Source organism: Malus sylvestris, chromosome 3 (genome assembly GCF_916048215.2).
Source record: "Malus sylvestris chromosome 3, drMalSylv7.2, whole genome shotgun sequence".
Classification (NCBI taxonomy): domain Eukaryota; kingdom Viridiplantae; phylum Streptophyta; class Magnoliopsida; order Rosales; family Rosaceae; genus Malus; species Malus sylvestris.
This window is the reverse complement of record NC_062262.1, coordinates 32,953,066-32,967,675: the sequence shown is the minus strand read 5'-3', so window position 1 is coordinate 32,967,675 and position 14,610 is coordinate 32,953,066. Positions and strand designations below refer to the sequence as shown.

Sequence of the window (14,610 nt, the reverse complement as noted above, 5' to 3'; positions counted from 1 at the left end):
AAAGAGAGAGAGAGGGAGAAAGATTTCTGGGATTTTTAGTTTCACGGGGTGATAGGAAATAAGAGAGAGAGAGAAAGAGAGAGACTTATGGGATACGAAAAAGAAGAAAATAAAGTAGAGGAAGAAGAAGTGAGAGAGGAGGAACGAGATACGAAAAAGAAAATGTCTGATATAGGATTGGGAGTCTCAATTTGGGACCTTGGGTTATGTGAGGGAGGTGAGGTGGAAGGGTCACCATGTGGTTTAAAGAAAATGTTAAACACTAATTTCATTCAAAATATATTATATTTATTATTTTTTTTAAATTAAATTGTTTTATTTGGGAAATCCATCTTTGAGACCTTGAAAGTCTCTTTGAAGATCAAATCATGCTATATACTTGAAACTCTAACGTCACATATACTATATTTTTGTAAAAAAAAGAAACATATTTTTCATGTCTTTCTTATATTGTACTAATTCATTATATATAAATGATTATGGTGTGTTTAAACTTGTTTCATTAATTACTACATATTTTCTACACTCACAATGTTTGCCAGCTCGCTATATAATCAACTTAAATCAGTTAAATCCATCATGCAATGCATTTCCTTCCAATTTTTTGTGATAAACTAATATATAATTGACAAAATAAACATCCTGCAAAGATTCAATAAAAAATTTCCAAGTTTTTCTTACAATTTCCATGGTTTTTATTCAATTTTTATCGATATCGATAATATCCCGATATTTCCATCGAAATTTCCGTGTTTTTGGACTACCGATATTTCCAATATCATCGATATTTCATGCCTTGCTTTTGATTGACAAAAGGGTTTTATTAAGGTAGTTTAGATATCTATAAAATATGTATGTATGTTTGTATGGTTGGGCAATTTAAACCATACATGTATAATGACGGTTACTTTTTTATACTGGAATTATTTCCCATTTAGCTAGCGGTTGATGATAAAGATAAAATACTCTCTTAATTCCAGTTAAAAAGGCCACGTAATAAACACCAAGTAATTTTAACTAGCTTGACACACAAGAAACCCTAGCCCATTGTTACCTATATAAATACATGCCGCTAGCTAATGATCACCCTATTCAGTATCATTACTTGCTCATCGCCTCCGCTTTTCTCATTCTTCTCAAATCCTTGCTATTAGAAAGTTATTATGGCTGGTTACTACCAAGTTCCAGTAGGGTACAGGTTCATGCCTCGAGACGACGAACTACTTCTTGGCTACCTTCGTCCCAAACTTGACGGACAGGACTATCCCAAGGGCATTGTTCATGACTGTGATCTCTACGGTCTTGAAGAACCATCGGACATATGGAGACGTCTTAACCGTGCATCACATGATGGTCAAGAATGTACAGATGATAAAGATATCTACGTCTTCACCACACTCAACTCGAAGGCTCCTAATGGCTCGCGTGTTTGCCGAACAGTTGGCACCACCGGCGGCACTTGGAAAGGCGAAGATGCCGGCAAGGAAATCTACGCTTCTGGGATTAAACAAGCTATTGGCTTCAGAAAAAGATTTACGTACAGGAACAAAGGATCCCCGCAGAATGACCATTGGATTATGCTTGAGTTCCATCTTGATCCATCTTTACTACGAAACAAACATCATCAAGTAAGTACACTTTTCTTTCTTTTAAATTGTTTTTAGGTTTTCTGTCTAAACTTGGCCTCTAGAAAAAAGTTAAGAAGAACGAATCAAAAGCTTATAAAATATATTCACGCTTATACATATATTAATATTGGCAGGCAAGGAAGTATATTGGCATGGGAACAATCTGATAAGGACTTAATTATTTGCGATTTCCTTTTTCTTTTGTCTTAATTTTCTAGTTGATATTGAAACTTTGCTCAATAATAAGAAGTATTGCTCTCTTTTCTACAGTCGTTAGAGTAAGCAATACATTATATATATATATACATATGTATGTATGTATGTATATGCATGTAGAACCTTTTTATTTATTTTAGTAAGGATCAGAATTTATATTAACAAAAGCAAACGCGATTCTCAAATGCAGGAGAAGAATATTGTTCTTTGTATTCTTAGAAGAAAGGATGACATATCAAAGAAAAGGAAGCTGGAGGAAAGAGATAACTATGAAGAAAACGCAGCTAATCACTTTCAACCTCAGGCGCTTAATGATATAAATGTTGGAGATTACAATAATGCCCCTAGCTATATGGAGCAAATCGCATTTGATCACTTGCAACCTCAGGCACTTACTGCTACAACAACTGGAGATTACATTAATGACCCTAGGTATACAGAAGAGAACGCAGCTAATCACTTTCAACCTCAGGAGCATTATGCTGCAACCACCGGAGATTACAGTAATGCAGATTGGTATACAGAACAGAATGCAGCTGATCACTTTGAACCTCATGATGAGGCGCATAATGCTACAAATGAAGATTTAACTACTGCCCTTAGGCGTATGGAGGAGATCCTTATGAGCGGTTTTTGAGGATGACAAGTTATATGAGTCGGTATGTCCTGAGAGACTCCAAATTATAGAAGAAGAAGAAGAAATTGCAGCAGCTGTTGGTGTTGCTTCCACAAAAACAGGACTAATGTAAAATGCTTGTTAGTGTTCACTGGTATTGCCAACCAGAGTAAATCAATGGCTAACCACGAATTGTAAAGTGATCATGTTTTCTCCTTTATAACTTTCATACTGTTAATATTTTCGGCTTATATATTTACCTTCTTCCTTGAATTGTATCACGCACCTTGACACCTTGAAATTGGGTTGCTTTGTGTAAGATTATTTCATAAATCAATGTACATAGGGAAGTCTTTTTTAAGAAACCGACGAATTCAAGAATGCTCGCTCGTGTAAATCAAATGAGCACAATGCCTCGTTTTATTTACTTGTGTTGTAAGGAAGCTTTCTTTGCATTTGTGGTTTTAAGGGGATCGAACCTTGTTTGCCAATCGCCTACTATCATACTAACAAGTTACTTCAGGGCGAATTATCAGGAGAGGAAAATTTAATGTGTTGATCACACATTATGACCTTGCCTTAAATCAGTCAGGGAGCTTATAACAATAAGCTTGGTTGAATTTGTTTCAAACAGGAGATATTTAACAAGCAGTACGTACTTTTTAATTTCTTGGAAATTTTATTGGTTGTAATAAAACCTTCGCTTTCAGCGTTGAATTGGATTTCCTGAAATAGTTGGCATGCAACTGTACTCTCATCTTCTAGGTTCAAGTAGCTATGTTAAACCTCTTCCCAATTTGCATGCTTGGAAAGAACTTTAATCAATGAAACTCCGCCTTCTAACCTATATATACATGTTAACCCGCCGCAAGTCCGCCTTCTTTAAAAAAATTTGTGAAATGTCAAGTGCTTCAGATAAGGCAACACACATCCCTGGATCGGAGCCCACCCTGCCCTCGGGTGGAAGCAATGGAAGCTCTCCGGTAGGAGAGAACAAGCGCTTGCACATGATTTCAATTCAAATTTTCTAGAAAAGATCGGTCACTCTATATTCCTTTCCCTTTGAGATATGGTTTTAGATAAATGAATGTTGCTAACTTGTCATATATAAGTGCTAACTAGCTAGTAACTTAATGTAATTTTAACTACTACTCAGCTAATCACTTTCAACTTTGGGCGCTTAATTCATGCTATAACTAGGAAGATTACAATACATGGAGAAAAACACATCTGATAACTTCCAACCTCAGGCGTTTAATGCTACAGATGGAGATTTCACTAATGCCCTTAGGCATATAGAAAAGTTCCTTGTAAGCCATTTCGAGGATGACAAGTTATATAGGTTGGTATGCCCAGAGAGACTCCAAATTCTAGGAGACTGATGAAAATTTCGTCGGATCAAGTTTTTAATAGTATTTAATTTAGTGGGGCAAAACGACGTCATCGGGTATAATATTTTTGTTAGGGAAAGGCAGTCATTGCACTTTACCTCGACGACTTCTTTCATCGGGCAAACTCATTTTTGCCCGACAAACGACTACTTCTCGTCGGATAAGACTTCCGGTGATGGGTTTTTGCAGGACCAACTTTTCCCAACGAACTTTTGTCGTCTACAGTCTTAGGCAACAAAACCAAATTTGACCCAACGAAATTTTCTAGTTGACATTGAAACTTTGCTCACTAATAAAAAGTATTGCTCTCTTTTCTACAGTCGTTAGAGTAAGCAATACATTACATATATATATATATATATATATATGTATGTATATATATGTATGTATGTATGTATATGCATGTAGAACTTTTTTATTTATTTTAGTAAGGATCGAAATTTATATTAACAAAAGCAAACGCGATTCTCGAATGCAGGAGAAGAATATTGTTCTTTGTATTCTTAGGAGAAAGGATGACATATCAAAGAAAAGGAAGCTGGAGGAACGAGATAACAATGAAGAAAACGCAGCTAATTACTTTCAACCTCAGGCGCTTAATGCTTTAACTGTTGAAGATTACAATAATGCCCCTAGCTATATGGAGCAAAACGCATTTGATCACTTTCAACCTCAGGGCATTTGATCACTTTCAACCTCAGGCACTTACTGCTACAACGATTGGAGATTACAGTACTAACCCTAGGTATACAGAAGAGAACGTAGCTAATCACCTTCAACCTCAGGGGCTTTATGCTGCAACTACTGGAGATTACAGTAATGCCCATTGGAATACAGAACAGAACGCAGCTGATCACTTTCAACCTCGTGATAAGGCGCATAATGCTACGAATGAAGATTTAACTATTATCCTTAGGCGCATGGAGGAGATCCTTATCGGCCGTTTTTGAGGATGACAAGTTATATGAGTCGGTATGTCCTGAGAGACTCCAAATTATAGAACAAGAAGAACAAATTGCCGCAGCTGTTGGTATTGCTTACACAAAAAGAGGATTAATGTAAAATGCTTGTTAGTCGTCACTGGTTTTGCCAACCAGAGCAAATCAATGGCTAACCACGAATTGTAAAGTGATCATGTTTTCTCCTTTATAACTTTCATACTGTTGATATTTTCCGTTTATATATTTACCTACTTCCTTGAATTGTATCATGCACCTTGACACCTTGAAATTGGGTTGCTTTGTGTAAGATTATTTCATAAATCAATATCCATAGGGAAGTCATTTTAAGAAACCGACGAATTCAAGAATCCTCGCTCGTGTAAATCAAATGAGCACAATGCCTCGTTTTAATTACTCGTGATGTAAGGAAGCTTTTTTTGCATTTGTGGTCTTAAGGGGACTGAGCCTTCTTTGCCAATCGCCTGATTGGCTATCATACTAACAAGTTACTTCAGGACGAATTATCAGGAGAAGGAAAATTTAATGTGTTGATCACACGTTATGACCTTGCCTTAAATCAGTCGGGGAGCTTATAACAATAAGCTTGGTTGTATTTGTTTCAAATAGAAGATAATGAACAAGCAGAAGATTTTATTCGCGGAAATTTTGTTGGTTGTATACATAAAACCTTTGCTTGTAGCGTTGAATTGGATTTCCTGAAATAGTTTGCTTAAATCCTCAAAGGAGCTGATTCCATGAAAACATTGGCATGCAACTGTACTCTCATCTTGTAGGCTCAAGTAGCAAGGTTAAACCTCTTCCCAATTTGCATGCTTGGAAAGAACTTTAATCAATGAAACTCCGCCTTCTAACCTATATACATGTTAACCCGCCGCAAGTCCGCCTTCTTTAAAACAAATGGGTAAAAGGTCAAGTGCTTCAGATAAGGCAACACACATCCCTGGATCAGAGCCCACCCTACCCTCGGGTGGAAGCAATGGAAGTTCTCTGGTAGGAGAGAACAAGCGCTTGCACATGATTTCAATTCAATTTTTCTAGAAAAGATCGGTCACTCTACATTCCCTTCCCTTTGAGATTTTTTTAGTAGTAATAGATTATGGTTTTAGATAAACGAATGTTGCTAACTTGCCATATATAAGTGCTAACTAGTTAGTAACTTAATGTAACTATAACTACTCAGCTAATCGCTTTCAACTTCAGGCGCTTAATTCATGCTATAACTAGGAAGATTACAATACATAGAGAAAAACACATCTGATAACTTCCAACCTCAGGCTTTTAATTCTACAAATGGAGATTTCACTAATGCCCTTAGGCATATAGAGAAGTTCCTTGTGAGCAATTTCGAGGATGACAAGTTATATGGGTTGGTATGCCCTAAGAGACTCCAAATTTTAGGAGATCGATGAAAATTTCGTAGGATCAAGTTTTTAATAGTATTTAATTTAGTGGACGTTATCGGATATAATATTTTCGTCGGGTAAAGGTAATCAATGCACTTTACCCTAGCGACTTCTTTCATTGGGCAAAATCATTTTTGCCCGACAAACGACTACTTCTCGTCGAATAAGACTTCGAGTGATGGGTTTTTGCAGGACCAACTTTTCCCAACCAACTTTTGTCATCTAACGTCTTAGGCGACAAAACAAAATTTGACCCAACGAAATTTTTCGTCCGCCCAGATGATTTATTTATTTTTGTAGTGCATGTTCTGCCAAAATAGGTATTTTACCTTCTCATGAAATTTGGCCTGTGAGCATTCCGACGGACATGAAATGTAAAATATTAATTTTCCAACATCCTGCCTCTCGATTTATGATGCTTTAGTGTAAATATATCACAATATAAATAAACAACAAAAAATTGGTAGAATGGACTTCATACAAAAGCCAGGGTTCAATTCACCAGGTACGTTCATAAACTGTGCAATACAATTGAAAAAATGGCATCAGAAAAAGCATATTCCTTTAAATCAATAGTATTGCACTTGGCAAAATAAAGCAAGGTTTTAAAAGACAGTAAGCACTAATCGGGCGGTGAGCTGATATCTAACACCTAGACAGATTTAAGTAAATTTACTATATAACATATAAATGAATTGAATTTACAATATTGTATATATATAAATGAATTGAATTAACTATTATTATTTCTCTAATTCACATCATAAAGCAAGGTTTTAGAAACATAAAGCTAGCATGAATTTTATAAAAACCCTGCCCAAATCAACGTCATTTTGAATTTAGGTTGTTCTTTAAAAAAAAAAATCATACGTTGAGGTTGCCTAGGCCCTTGAGGCGAACAACCTAGGCATTCAGGCTAGTCTATAGGCTATAGCCCACTCCTGCCGGGCAGAGGCATTTTCTTCATAGTTCCTCCCTAAAAACTGTCTAGGCGAGTCTTAAAAATAATTTTTTAAAACACGGGCTACGATCTAACAAACAGGTAGTCACGGTCTTTTCTTACCTTTAACCTCCACCCTAATCATTATTACTTCCTTATAATTCTTCCCAACATACATAACACAAAGAAATGCTTACCTCCAAATTATAAGCTGAAAGAGACAGGCACTTGACGTTGTCGATATTTTCAAGAATTTTGATTGAAAGATTATCGAAGAAAAATACCTGAGGAAAAAGCTACGGAGAACGGAGGGCAATGAGAACCACAGGAGCGCCGGAAGCGGTGACGTTTTTATCACCTCTGTAACTGTGAAGTGGGAACCTTCCAGGCTTCGATCATTTTTGAGAACTTGATTTATATTTTTGTACAATTTAGTTTTTTGTTTTTATATATATATTTTTAAAGTTTTTGCTTTGGTTGGGCCTTAGGATGACTTGGGTAAGGCCGACTAATTTGAATCTAATGGTAACTAAAAAAATATTACTAGAACATTGATAAATTAAGACGATGAAGAAGGAAAACTAGCATATTCCTAATCTACATTAAGAAATAAAAGGAAAAGTTTAAGAGTTGAACAAGCATGAGTAAGGCAGTTGTTAACCCAAACATCAAAAGTAAGTGAAATTGGTCGAAATGATCATTTTTAAATTCAAAATTTTGATATGTGATCTAATATCTTAGTAGAAAAGGTGTTGTTTTTAATTCGTCTCTCTGGCAACTTGTGAGTTGGGACTGCCATCACCTTCAACTCCTCCGAAGCCTTCCAATATCGACCACCTCTTCACCACCATCAAGTTTACCCAATTAATTAAAATAAATCCTTATTGTAACTTAAAGTTTTAAATACTACGATGTAGTGATATTCCTCTTCACTTGTAAGTGAAAGGTTTTAGGTTCGATTTATCGAACCACATTATTGTTAGCCTATTGTGAGGCTAAGCCCACCCTGTTCCCGATAGAGTAGATAATATCATTTGTTAAGAAAAAACATTAAATAGAAAGAAAAAGAGATATAAAACATCAAAATATAATTAATAAATGAGGTGACTAAATGTATTAAGGGACGAAAATTAGATATTGATCTTACACAAGGTTATACTCTAAAGTTATCTTTTCCAATGATTAAAATGAAGTTTTCTAATAAATACTATAATATGCCCCACACTTTGTGTGTGAAAATAATTTTAATTTTAATTGTAAAATGGGAAGGAGAAAGGAGAAAAAAAGGAATGTGGATTAGAGAGAGAAGTTTTCTTTTTTGTATTTTATTTTTCAAAATTAGAGGACGTTAGGATCACCCGTGGGTGAGGGTTTAAAAAAACTGCAAAATTTAATTTGTGTGAATTCACTTTACTGCCCATGATTTTGTTTTGTGGTAGGAAACAAAATTATCGTTTTACTCTTTTTTGATTGACAAAGAGGGTTTTATTAATGTAGTTTAGATATCTATAAAATATGTATGTATGTATGTATGTATGTATGTTTGTATGGTTGGGCAATTTAAACCATACATGTATAATGACGGTTACTTTTTTATACTGGAATTATTTCCCATTTAGCTAGCGGTTGATGATAAAGATAAAATACTCTCTTAATTCCAGTTAAAAAGGCCACGTAATAAACACCAAGTAATTTTAACTAGCTTGACACACAAGAAACCCTAGCCCATTGTTACCTATATAAATACATGCCGCTAGCTAATGATCACCCTATTCAGTATCATTACTTGCTCATCGCCTCCGCTTTTCTCATTCTTCTCAAATCCTTGCTATTAGAAAGTTATTATGGCTGGTTACTACCAAGTTCCAGTAGGGTACAGGTTCATGCCTCGAGACGACGAACTACTTCTTGGCTACCTTCGTCCCAAACTTGACGGACAGGACTATCCCAAGGGCATTGTTCATGACTGTGATCTCTACGGTCTTGAAGAACCATCGGACATATGGAGACGTCTTAACCGTGCATCACATGATGGTCAAGAATGTACAGATGATAAAGATATCTACGTCTTCACCACACTCAACTCGAAGGCTCCTAATGGCTCGCGTGTTTGCCGAACAGTTGGCACCACCGGCGGCACTTGGAAAGGCGAAGATGCCGGCAAGGAAATCTACGCTTCTGGGATTAAACAAGCTATTGGCTTCAGAAAAAGATTTACGTACAGGAACAAAGGATCCCCGCAGAATGACCATTGGATTATGCTTGAGTTCCATCTTGATCCATCTTTACTACGAAACAAACATCATCAAGTAAGTACACTTTTCTTTCTTTTAAATTGTTTTTAGGTTTTCTGTCTAAACTTGGCCTCTAGAAAAAAGTTAAGAAGAACGAATCAAAAGCTTATAAAATATATGCACGCTTATACATATATTAATATTGGCAGGCAAGGAAGTATATTGGCATGGGAACAATCTTATAAGGACTTAATTATTTGCGATTTGCGATTTCCTTTTTCTTTTTTCTTAATTTCCTAGTTGACATTGAAACTTTGCTCACTAATAAAAAGTATTGCTCTCTTTTCTACAGTCGTTAGAGTAAGCAATACATTATATATATATACACACACACACACACATATGTATGTATGTATGTATGTATATGCATGTAGAACCTTTTTATTTATTTGAGTTCCATTTGCTTCTCTCGCGGGTTCTCGGAGCGGACGCCGGCGGCTGACAAGGTCAGAGGCTCGCAACAGAGGGAAGTTTGTCAACAAGGTCAGAGGCTCGGGATTCCCGGAGATGAGCCTCGACGAAAGAGAGTGGGTGAAGAAAATGGTGATGACGGGGCAAGTCGCCGGAGGTCTGACGGCGTACGATCGCCACATCTTGTTGGCAGTAAACATCGGAGCGGCGAGCCTATCGTTTGTTGGGTCAGGGTTCATCGTCCTCTTCAAAAAGCTCCGCAAGTTCTCCTTCAAGCTCGTCTTCTACCTCGCGCTCCACATCGCCTTGGAAACTGATCCACGGAAATGAAAAGAAAAAGTAAAGTAAGTCTGCCAGAGAGGGTGGAGGTGGAGAGATAGAGACACAGTGGAGAGAAAAGAAGAAAAGCAAAAGATTTTCCTATTATTATGATTCCTTCTGTCTGCCAGGTGAAGAGACAGAGAGAGTGCAGTGGAAAAAAAAAGCAGAAAAAAAGCAAAAGAGAAAGCAAAAGCAAGGAATAAACACCACACTAGAATGATATGATTTACTTTCCTTGTTTTTGTATGATGTGATTTATTTTTCTTATCTTTCGGAGACATCTGTATAAACCCTATCAGAGGGTAATAATAATAATAAAAAAAAACGGCAAAGCCCAAAATAAATGGGCTGAAATGTTGTGTGGAGGGCAATGGCCCATAAGCCCAAAATAGAACCAACCAGGTGACCAAAAGTACCCCCAGTACTACAAAAAATTATTCGGCACCCCGCCGCTATTATCGCCAACCAGGTAATCAAAAGTACGCCCAGTACTCCAAACTATCCAGCAGCCTGCCGCTATTATCACTAACCAGGTGATCGAAAGTACGCCAAGTACTTCAAATTATACATGAGCATTACTCATGTCAATCATACATAAACATTCATGAGCATTACTCATATCAATCATACATAAACATTCATGAGCATCACTCATGTCAACTTTTATGAGCATCACTCATGTCAACATCCATGAGCATCACTCATGTCAATCAACATAAACATTCATGAGCATCACTCATGTCAATCAACTTCAAAAGCTTCATTTACAAAGCTCTAGCTTCAAAAGCTTCATTTACAGAGCTCTAGCTTCAAAAGCTTCATTTACAGAGCTCTAGCTTCAAAAGCTTCATTTACAAAAGCTCTAGCTTTAAAAGCTTCATTTACAGAGCTCTAGCTTCAAAAACTTCATCTACAAAAGCTCTAGCTTTAAAAGTTTCATTTACAGAGCTCTAGCTTCAAAAGCTTCATTTACAGAGCTCTAGCTTCAAAGCTTCACTTGCAAAGCTTCACCTACAAAGCTTCAGTGCAGGGTATACAAATACCGCCTCCGAACAACCGCCACTTCGGCCCATACATGGATTCAATTTGAAGTCTCCAGCCAACATACTCTATTGACCAAAGACTTGGGGATGTACCATATATTAGGCCTTAATTGGGCCTCATGAAAAATACTTGGGGGACTTAGCCTATTATTTATGTATCGAGGAGAGCATCGCCGCCTGCTGAGTAACCGCCTCGCCGCGAGCATCAATCCTAACCCATCACTTATGTATTGAGGAACGAGCCCTTAGTTTATAAAAGGGACTCCCTCACCATCATTAAAAAGCATCGCCGCCTGCTCTAGCCCATCATTTATGTATTGAGGAGCGAGCCCTTATTCTATAAAAGGGACTCCCTCACCTTCAACCGCCACAAGCCGAGCCAACCAAGGCAACATAAGCCACAAGCCGAGCAGCCTCGCAACATGTACTACATCTAGTTGAGCCTTATTTCACATTGAGCGTCGCCTCATATCGAGTATTCAGCTCTAGACGACATCTAGTTACTTCGGTCCACACATGGACTGAATTTCAAGTCTCCAGCCAAAAGACTCTCTTGATAAAAGACTTGGGGGACTAGTGTTTGTACCATACTTAGGGTCTCCGTATTTAGATCTCGTATAAATACTCGGGGGACTTAAATGTAATTATGTAATAAAGGAATGGGCAAATATGTAATAAGCGAGGAGCCCTTATTCTATAAAAGGACTTCTCACCCTCACAATTAGGGGAGGCCAATTCCTAGGCCATAGAAGGGCTCTCTCACCCTCAGAAGCTCTCTCCATCTCTCTCCCTCACCTCTCAGATAAATATAATATCAGTGTGGACGTAGCCCAAACATTGGGGCGAACCACGATACATCTTGTATTATTTACATTTCTTGCAGATTCACGGTCGGATTTACGTTGTTCCAAGACCTCCGGTTTTGTGCATCGACATAATTAATAAATGAGGTGACTAAATGTATTAAGGGACGAAAATTAGATATTGATCTTACACAAGGTTATACTCTAAAATTATCTTTTCCAAGGATTAAAATGAAGTTTTCTAATAAATACTAGCATATGCCCCACACTTTGTGTGTGAAAATAATTTGAATTGTAAAATGGGAAGGAGAAAGGAGAAAAAAAGGAATGTGGATTCGAGATAGAAGTTTTCTTTTTTGTATTTTATTTTTCAAAATTAGAGGATGTAGGGTTTAAAAAAACTGCAAAATTTAATTTGTGTGAATTTACTTTACTGCCCATGATTTTGTTTTGTGGTAGGAGACAAAATTATCGTTTTACTCTCTTTTGATTGACAAAGAGGGTTTTATTAATGTAGTTTAGACATCTATAAAATATGTATGTATGTATGTTTGTATGGTTAGGCAATTTAAACCATACATGTATAATGACGGTTACTTTTTTATACTGGAATTATTTCCCATTTAGCTAGCGGTTGATGATAAAGATAAAATACTCTCTTAATTCCTGTTAAAAAGGCCACGTAATAAACACCAAGTAATTTTAACTAGCTTGACACACAAGAAACCCTAGCCCATTGTTACCTATATAAATACATGCCGCTAGCTAATGATCACCCTATTCAGTATCATTACTTGCTCATCGCCTCCGCTTTTCTCATTCTTCTCAAATCCTTGCTATTAGAAAGTTATTATGGCTGGTTACTACCAAGTTCCAGTAGGGTACAGGTTCATGCCTCGAGACGACGAACTACTTCTTGGCTACCTTCGTCCCAAACTTGACGGACAGGACTATCCCAAGGGCATTGTTCATGACTGTGATCTCTACGGTCTTGAAGAACCATCGGACATATGGAGACGTCTTAACCGTGCATCACATGATGGTCAAGAATGTACAGATGATAAAGATATCTACGTCTTCACCACACTCAACTCGAAGGCTCCTAATGGCTCGCGTGTTTGCCGAACAGTTGGCACCACCGGCGGCACTTGGAAAGGCGAAGATGCCGGCAAGGAAATCTACGCTTCTGGGATTAAACATGCTATTGGCTTAAAGAAAAGATATACGTACAGGAACAAAGGATCCTCACAGAATGACCATTGGATTATGCATGAGTTCCATCTTGATCCATCTTTACTACGAAACAAACATCATCAAGTAAGCACACTTTTCTTTCTTTTAAATTGTTTTTAAGTTTTCTGTCTAATTATTCGGAAAATCACTATATAAAATTGGCCTCTAGAAAAATGTTAAAAGACAGATCACAAGCTTATAAAATATATTCACGCTTATGCATATATTAATATTGGCTGGCAAGGAAGTATATTGGCATGGGAACAATCTTATAAGGACTTAATTATTTGCGATTTCCTTTTTCGTTTTCTTAATTTTCTAGTTGACATTGAAACTTTGCAGTATTGCTCTCTTTTCTACAGTCGTTAGAGTAAGCAATACATTACACATATATATATATATGTATGTATATGCATGTTGAACATTTTTATTTATTTTAGTAAGGATCGGAATTTATATTAACAAAAGAAAACGCGATTCTCGAATGCAGGAGAAGAATACTGTTCTTTGTATTCTTAGAAGAAAGGATGACATATCAAAGAAAAGGAAGCTGGAGGAACGAGATAACTATGAAGAAAACGCAGCTAATCACTTTGAGCCCCAGGCGCTTAATGCTTTAACTGTTGAAGATTACAATAATGCAACAAGCTATATGGAGCAAAACGCATTTGATCACTTTCAACCTCAGGCACTTACTGCTACAATGATTGAAGATTACAGTACTGACCCTAGGTATACAGAAGAGAACGCAGCTAATCACTTTCAACCTCAGGGGCTTTATGCTGCAACTACTGGAGATTACAGTAATGCCCATTGGTATACAGAAGAGAACGCAGCTAATCACTTTCAACCTCAAGAGCATTATGCTGCAACTACCGGAGATTACAGTAATGCACATTGGTATACAGAACAGAACGCAGCTGATCACTTTGAACCTCATGATGAGGCGCATAATGCTACAAATGAAGATTTAACTACTGCCCTTAGGCGTATGGAGGAGATCCTTATGAACGGTTTTTGAGGATGACAAGTTATATGAGTTGGTATGTCCTGAGAGACTCCAAATTATAGAAGAAGAAGAAGAAGAAGAAATTGAAGCAGCTGTTGGTATTGCTTCCACAAAAACAGGATTAATGTAAAATGCTTGTTAGTGTTCACTGGTATTGCCAACCAGAGTAAATCAATGGCTAACCACGAATTGCAAAGTGATCATGTTTTGTCCTTTATAACTTTCATACTGTTAATATTTTCGGCTTATATATTTACCTTCTTCCTTGAATTGTATCACGCACCTTGACACCTTGAAATTGGGTTGCTTTGTGTAAGATTATTTCATAAATCAATATACA

General features: G+C 37.0%; 3 protein-coding genes across 3 annotated transcripts; all 3 read left to right on the top strand.

Moving 5' to 3' along the window:
• The first annotated feature begins 1,163 nt into the window (after positions 1-1,163).
• On the top strand, positions 1,164-2,481 carry LOC126617199 (NAC domain-containing protein 41-like). The gene is made up of 2 exons (XM_050285233.1): positions 1,164-1,628; positions 2,035-2,481. Exons 1-2 carry the CDS (start codon positions 1,164-1,166, stop codon positions 2,479-2,481), a joined length of 912 nt encoding a protein of 303 aa, XP_050141190.1.
• A 6,519-nt stretch (positions 2,482-9,000) lies between these two features.
• LOC126617198 (NAC domain-containing protein 26-like) lies at positions 9,001-10,191 on the top strand. Its single transcript, XM_050285232.1, has 2 exons — positions 9,001-9,469; positions 9,845-10,191. The coding sequence occupies exons 1-2, from the start codon at positions 9,001-9,003 to the stop codon at positions 10,189-10,191; spliced, it is 816 nt and encodes a 271-aa protein (XP_050141189.1).
• A 2,689-nt stretch (positions 10,192-12,880) lies between these two features.
• LOC126617197 (NAC domain-containing protein 41-like) lies at positions 12,881-14,282 on the top strand. The gene is made up of 2 exons (XM_050285231.1): positions 12,881-13,345; positions 13,752-14,282. Exons 1-2 carry the CDS (start codon positions 12,881-12,883, stop codon positions 14,280-14,282), a joined length of 996 nt encoding a protein of 331 aa, XP_050141188.1.
• Positions 14,283-14,610: the final 328 nt, after the last annotated feature.

Excerpts from the sequence above, each read along its gene's own strand:
- LOC126617199 (XM_050285233.1), top strand. The coding sequence starts at position 1,164 with ATGGCTGGTTACTACCAAGTTCCAGTAGGGTACAGGTTCATGCCTCGA. Across the intron at positions 1,629-2,034 it reads TACGAAACAAACATCATCAA|GAGAAGAATATTGTTCTTTG; the intron begins GTAAGTACACTT and ends TCTCAAATGCAG.
- LOC126617198 (XM_050285232.1), top strand. The coding sequence starts at position 9,001 with ATGGCTGGTTACTACCAAGTTCCAGTAGGGTACAGGTTCATGCCTCGA. Across the intron at positions 9,470-9,844 it reads AAACAAACATCATCAAGTAA|TTCCATTTGCTTCTCTCGCG; the intron begins GTACACTTTTCT and ends TATTTATTTGAG.
- LOC126617197 (XM_050285231.1), top strand. The coding sequence starts at position 12,881 with ATGGCTGGTTACTACCAAGTTCCAGTAGGGTACAGGTTCATGCCTCGA. Across the intron at positions 13,346-13,751 it reads TACGAAACAAACATCATCAA|GAGAAGAATACTGTTCTTTG; the intron begins GTAAGCACACTT and ends TCTCGAATGCAG.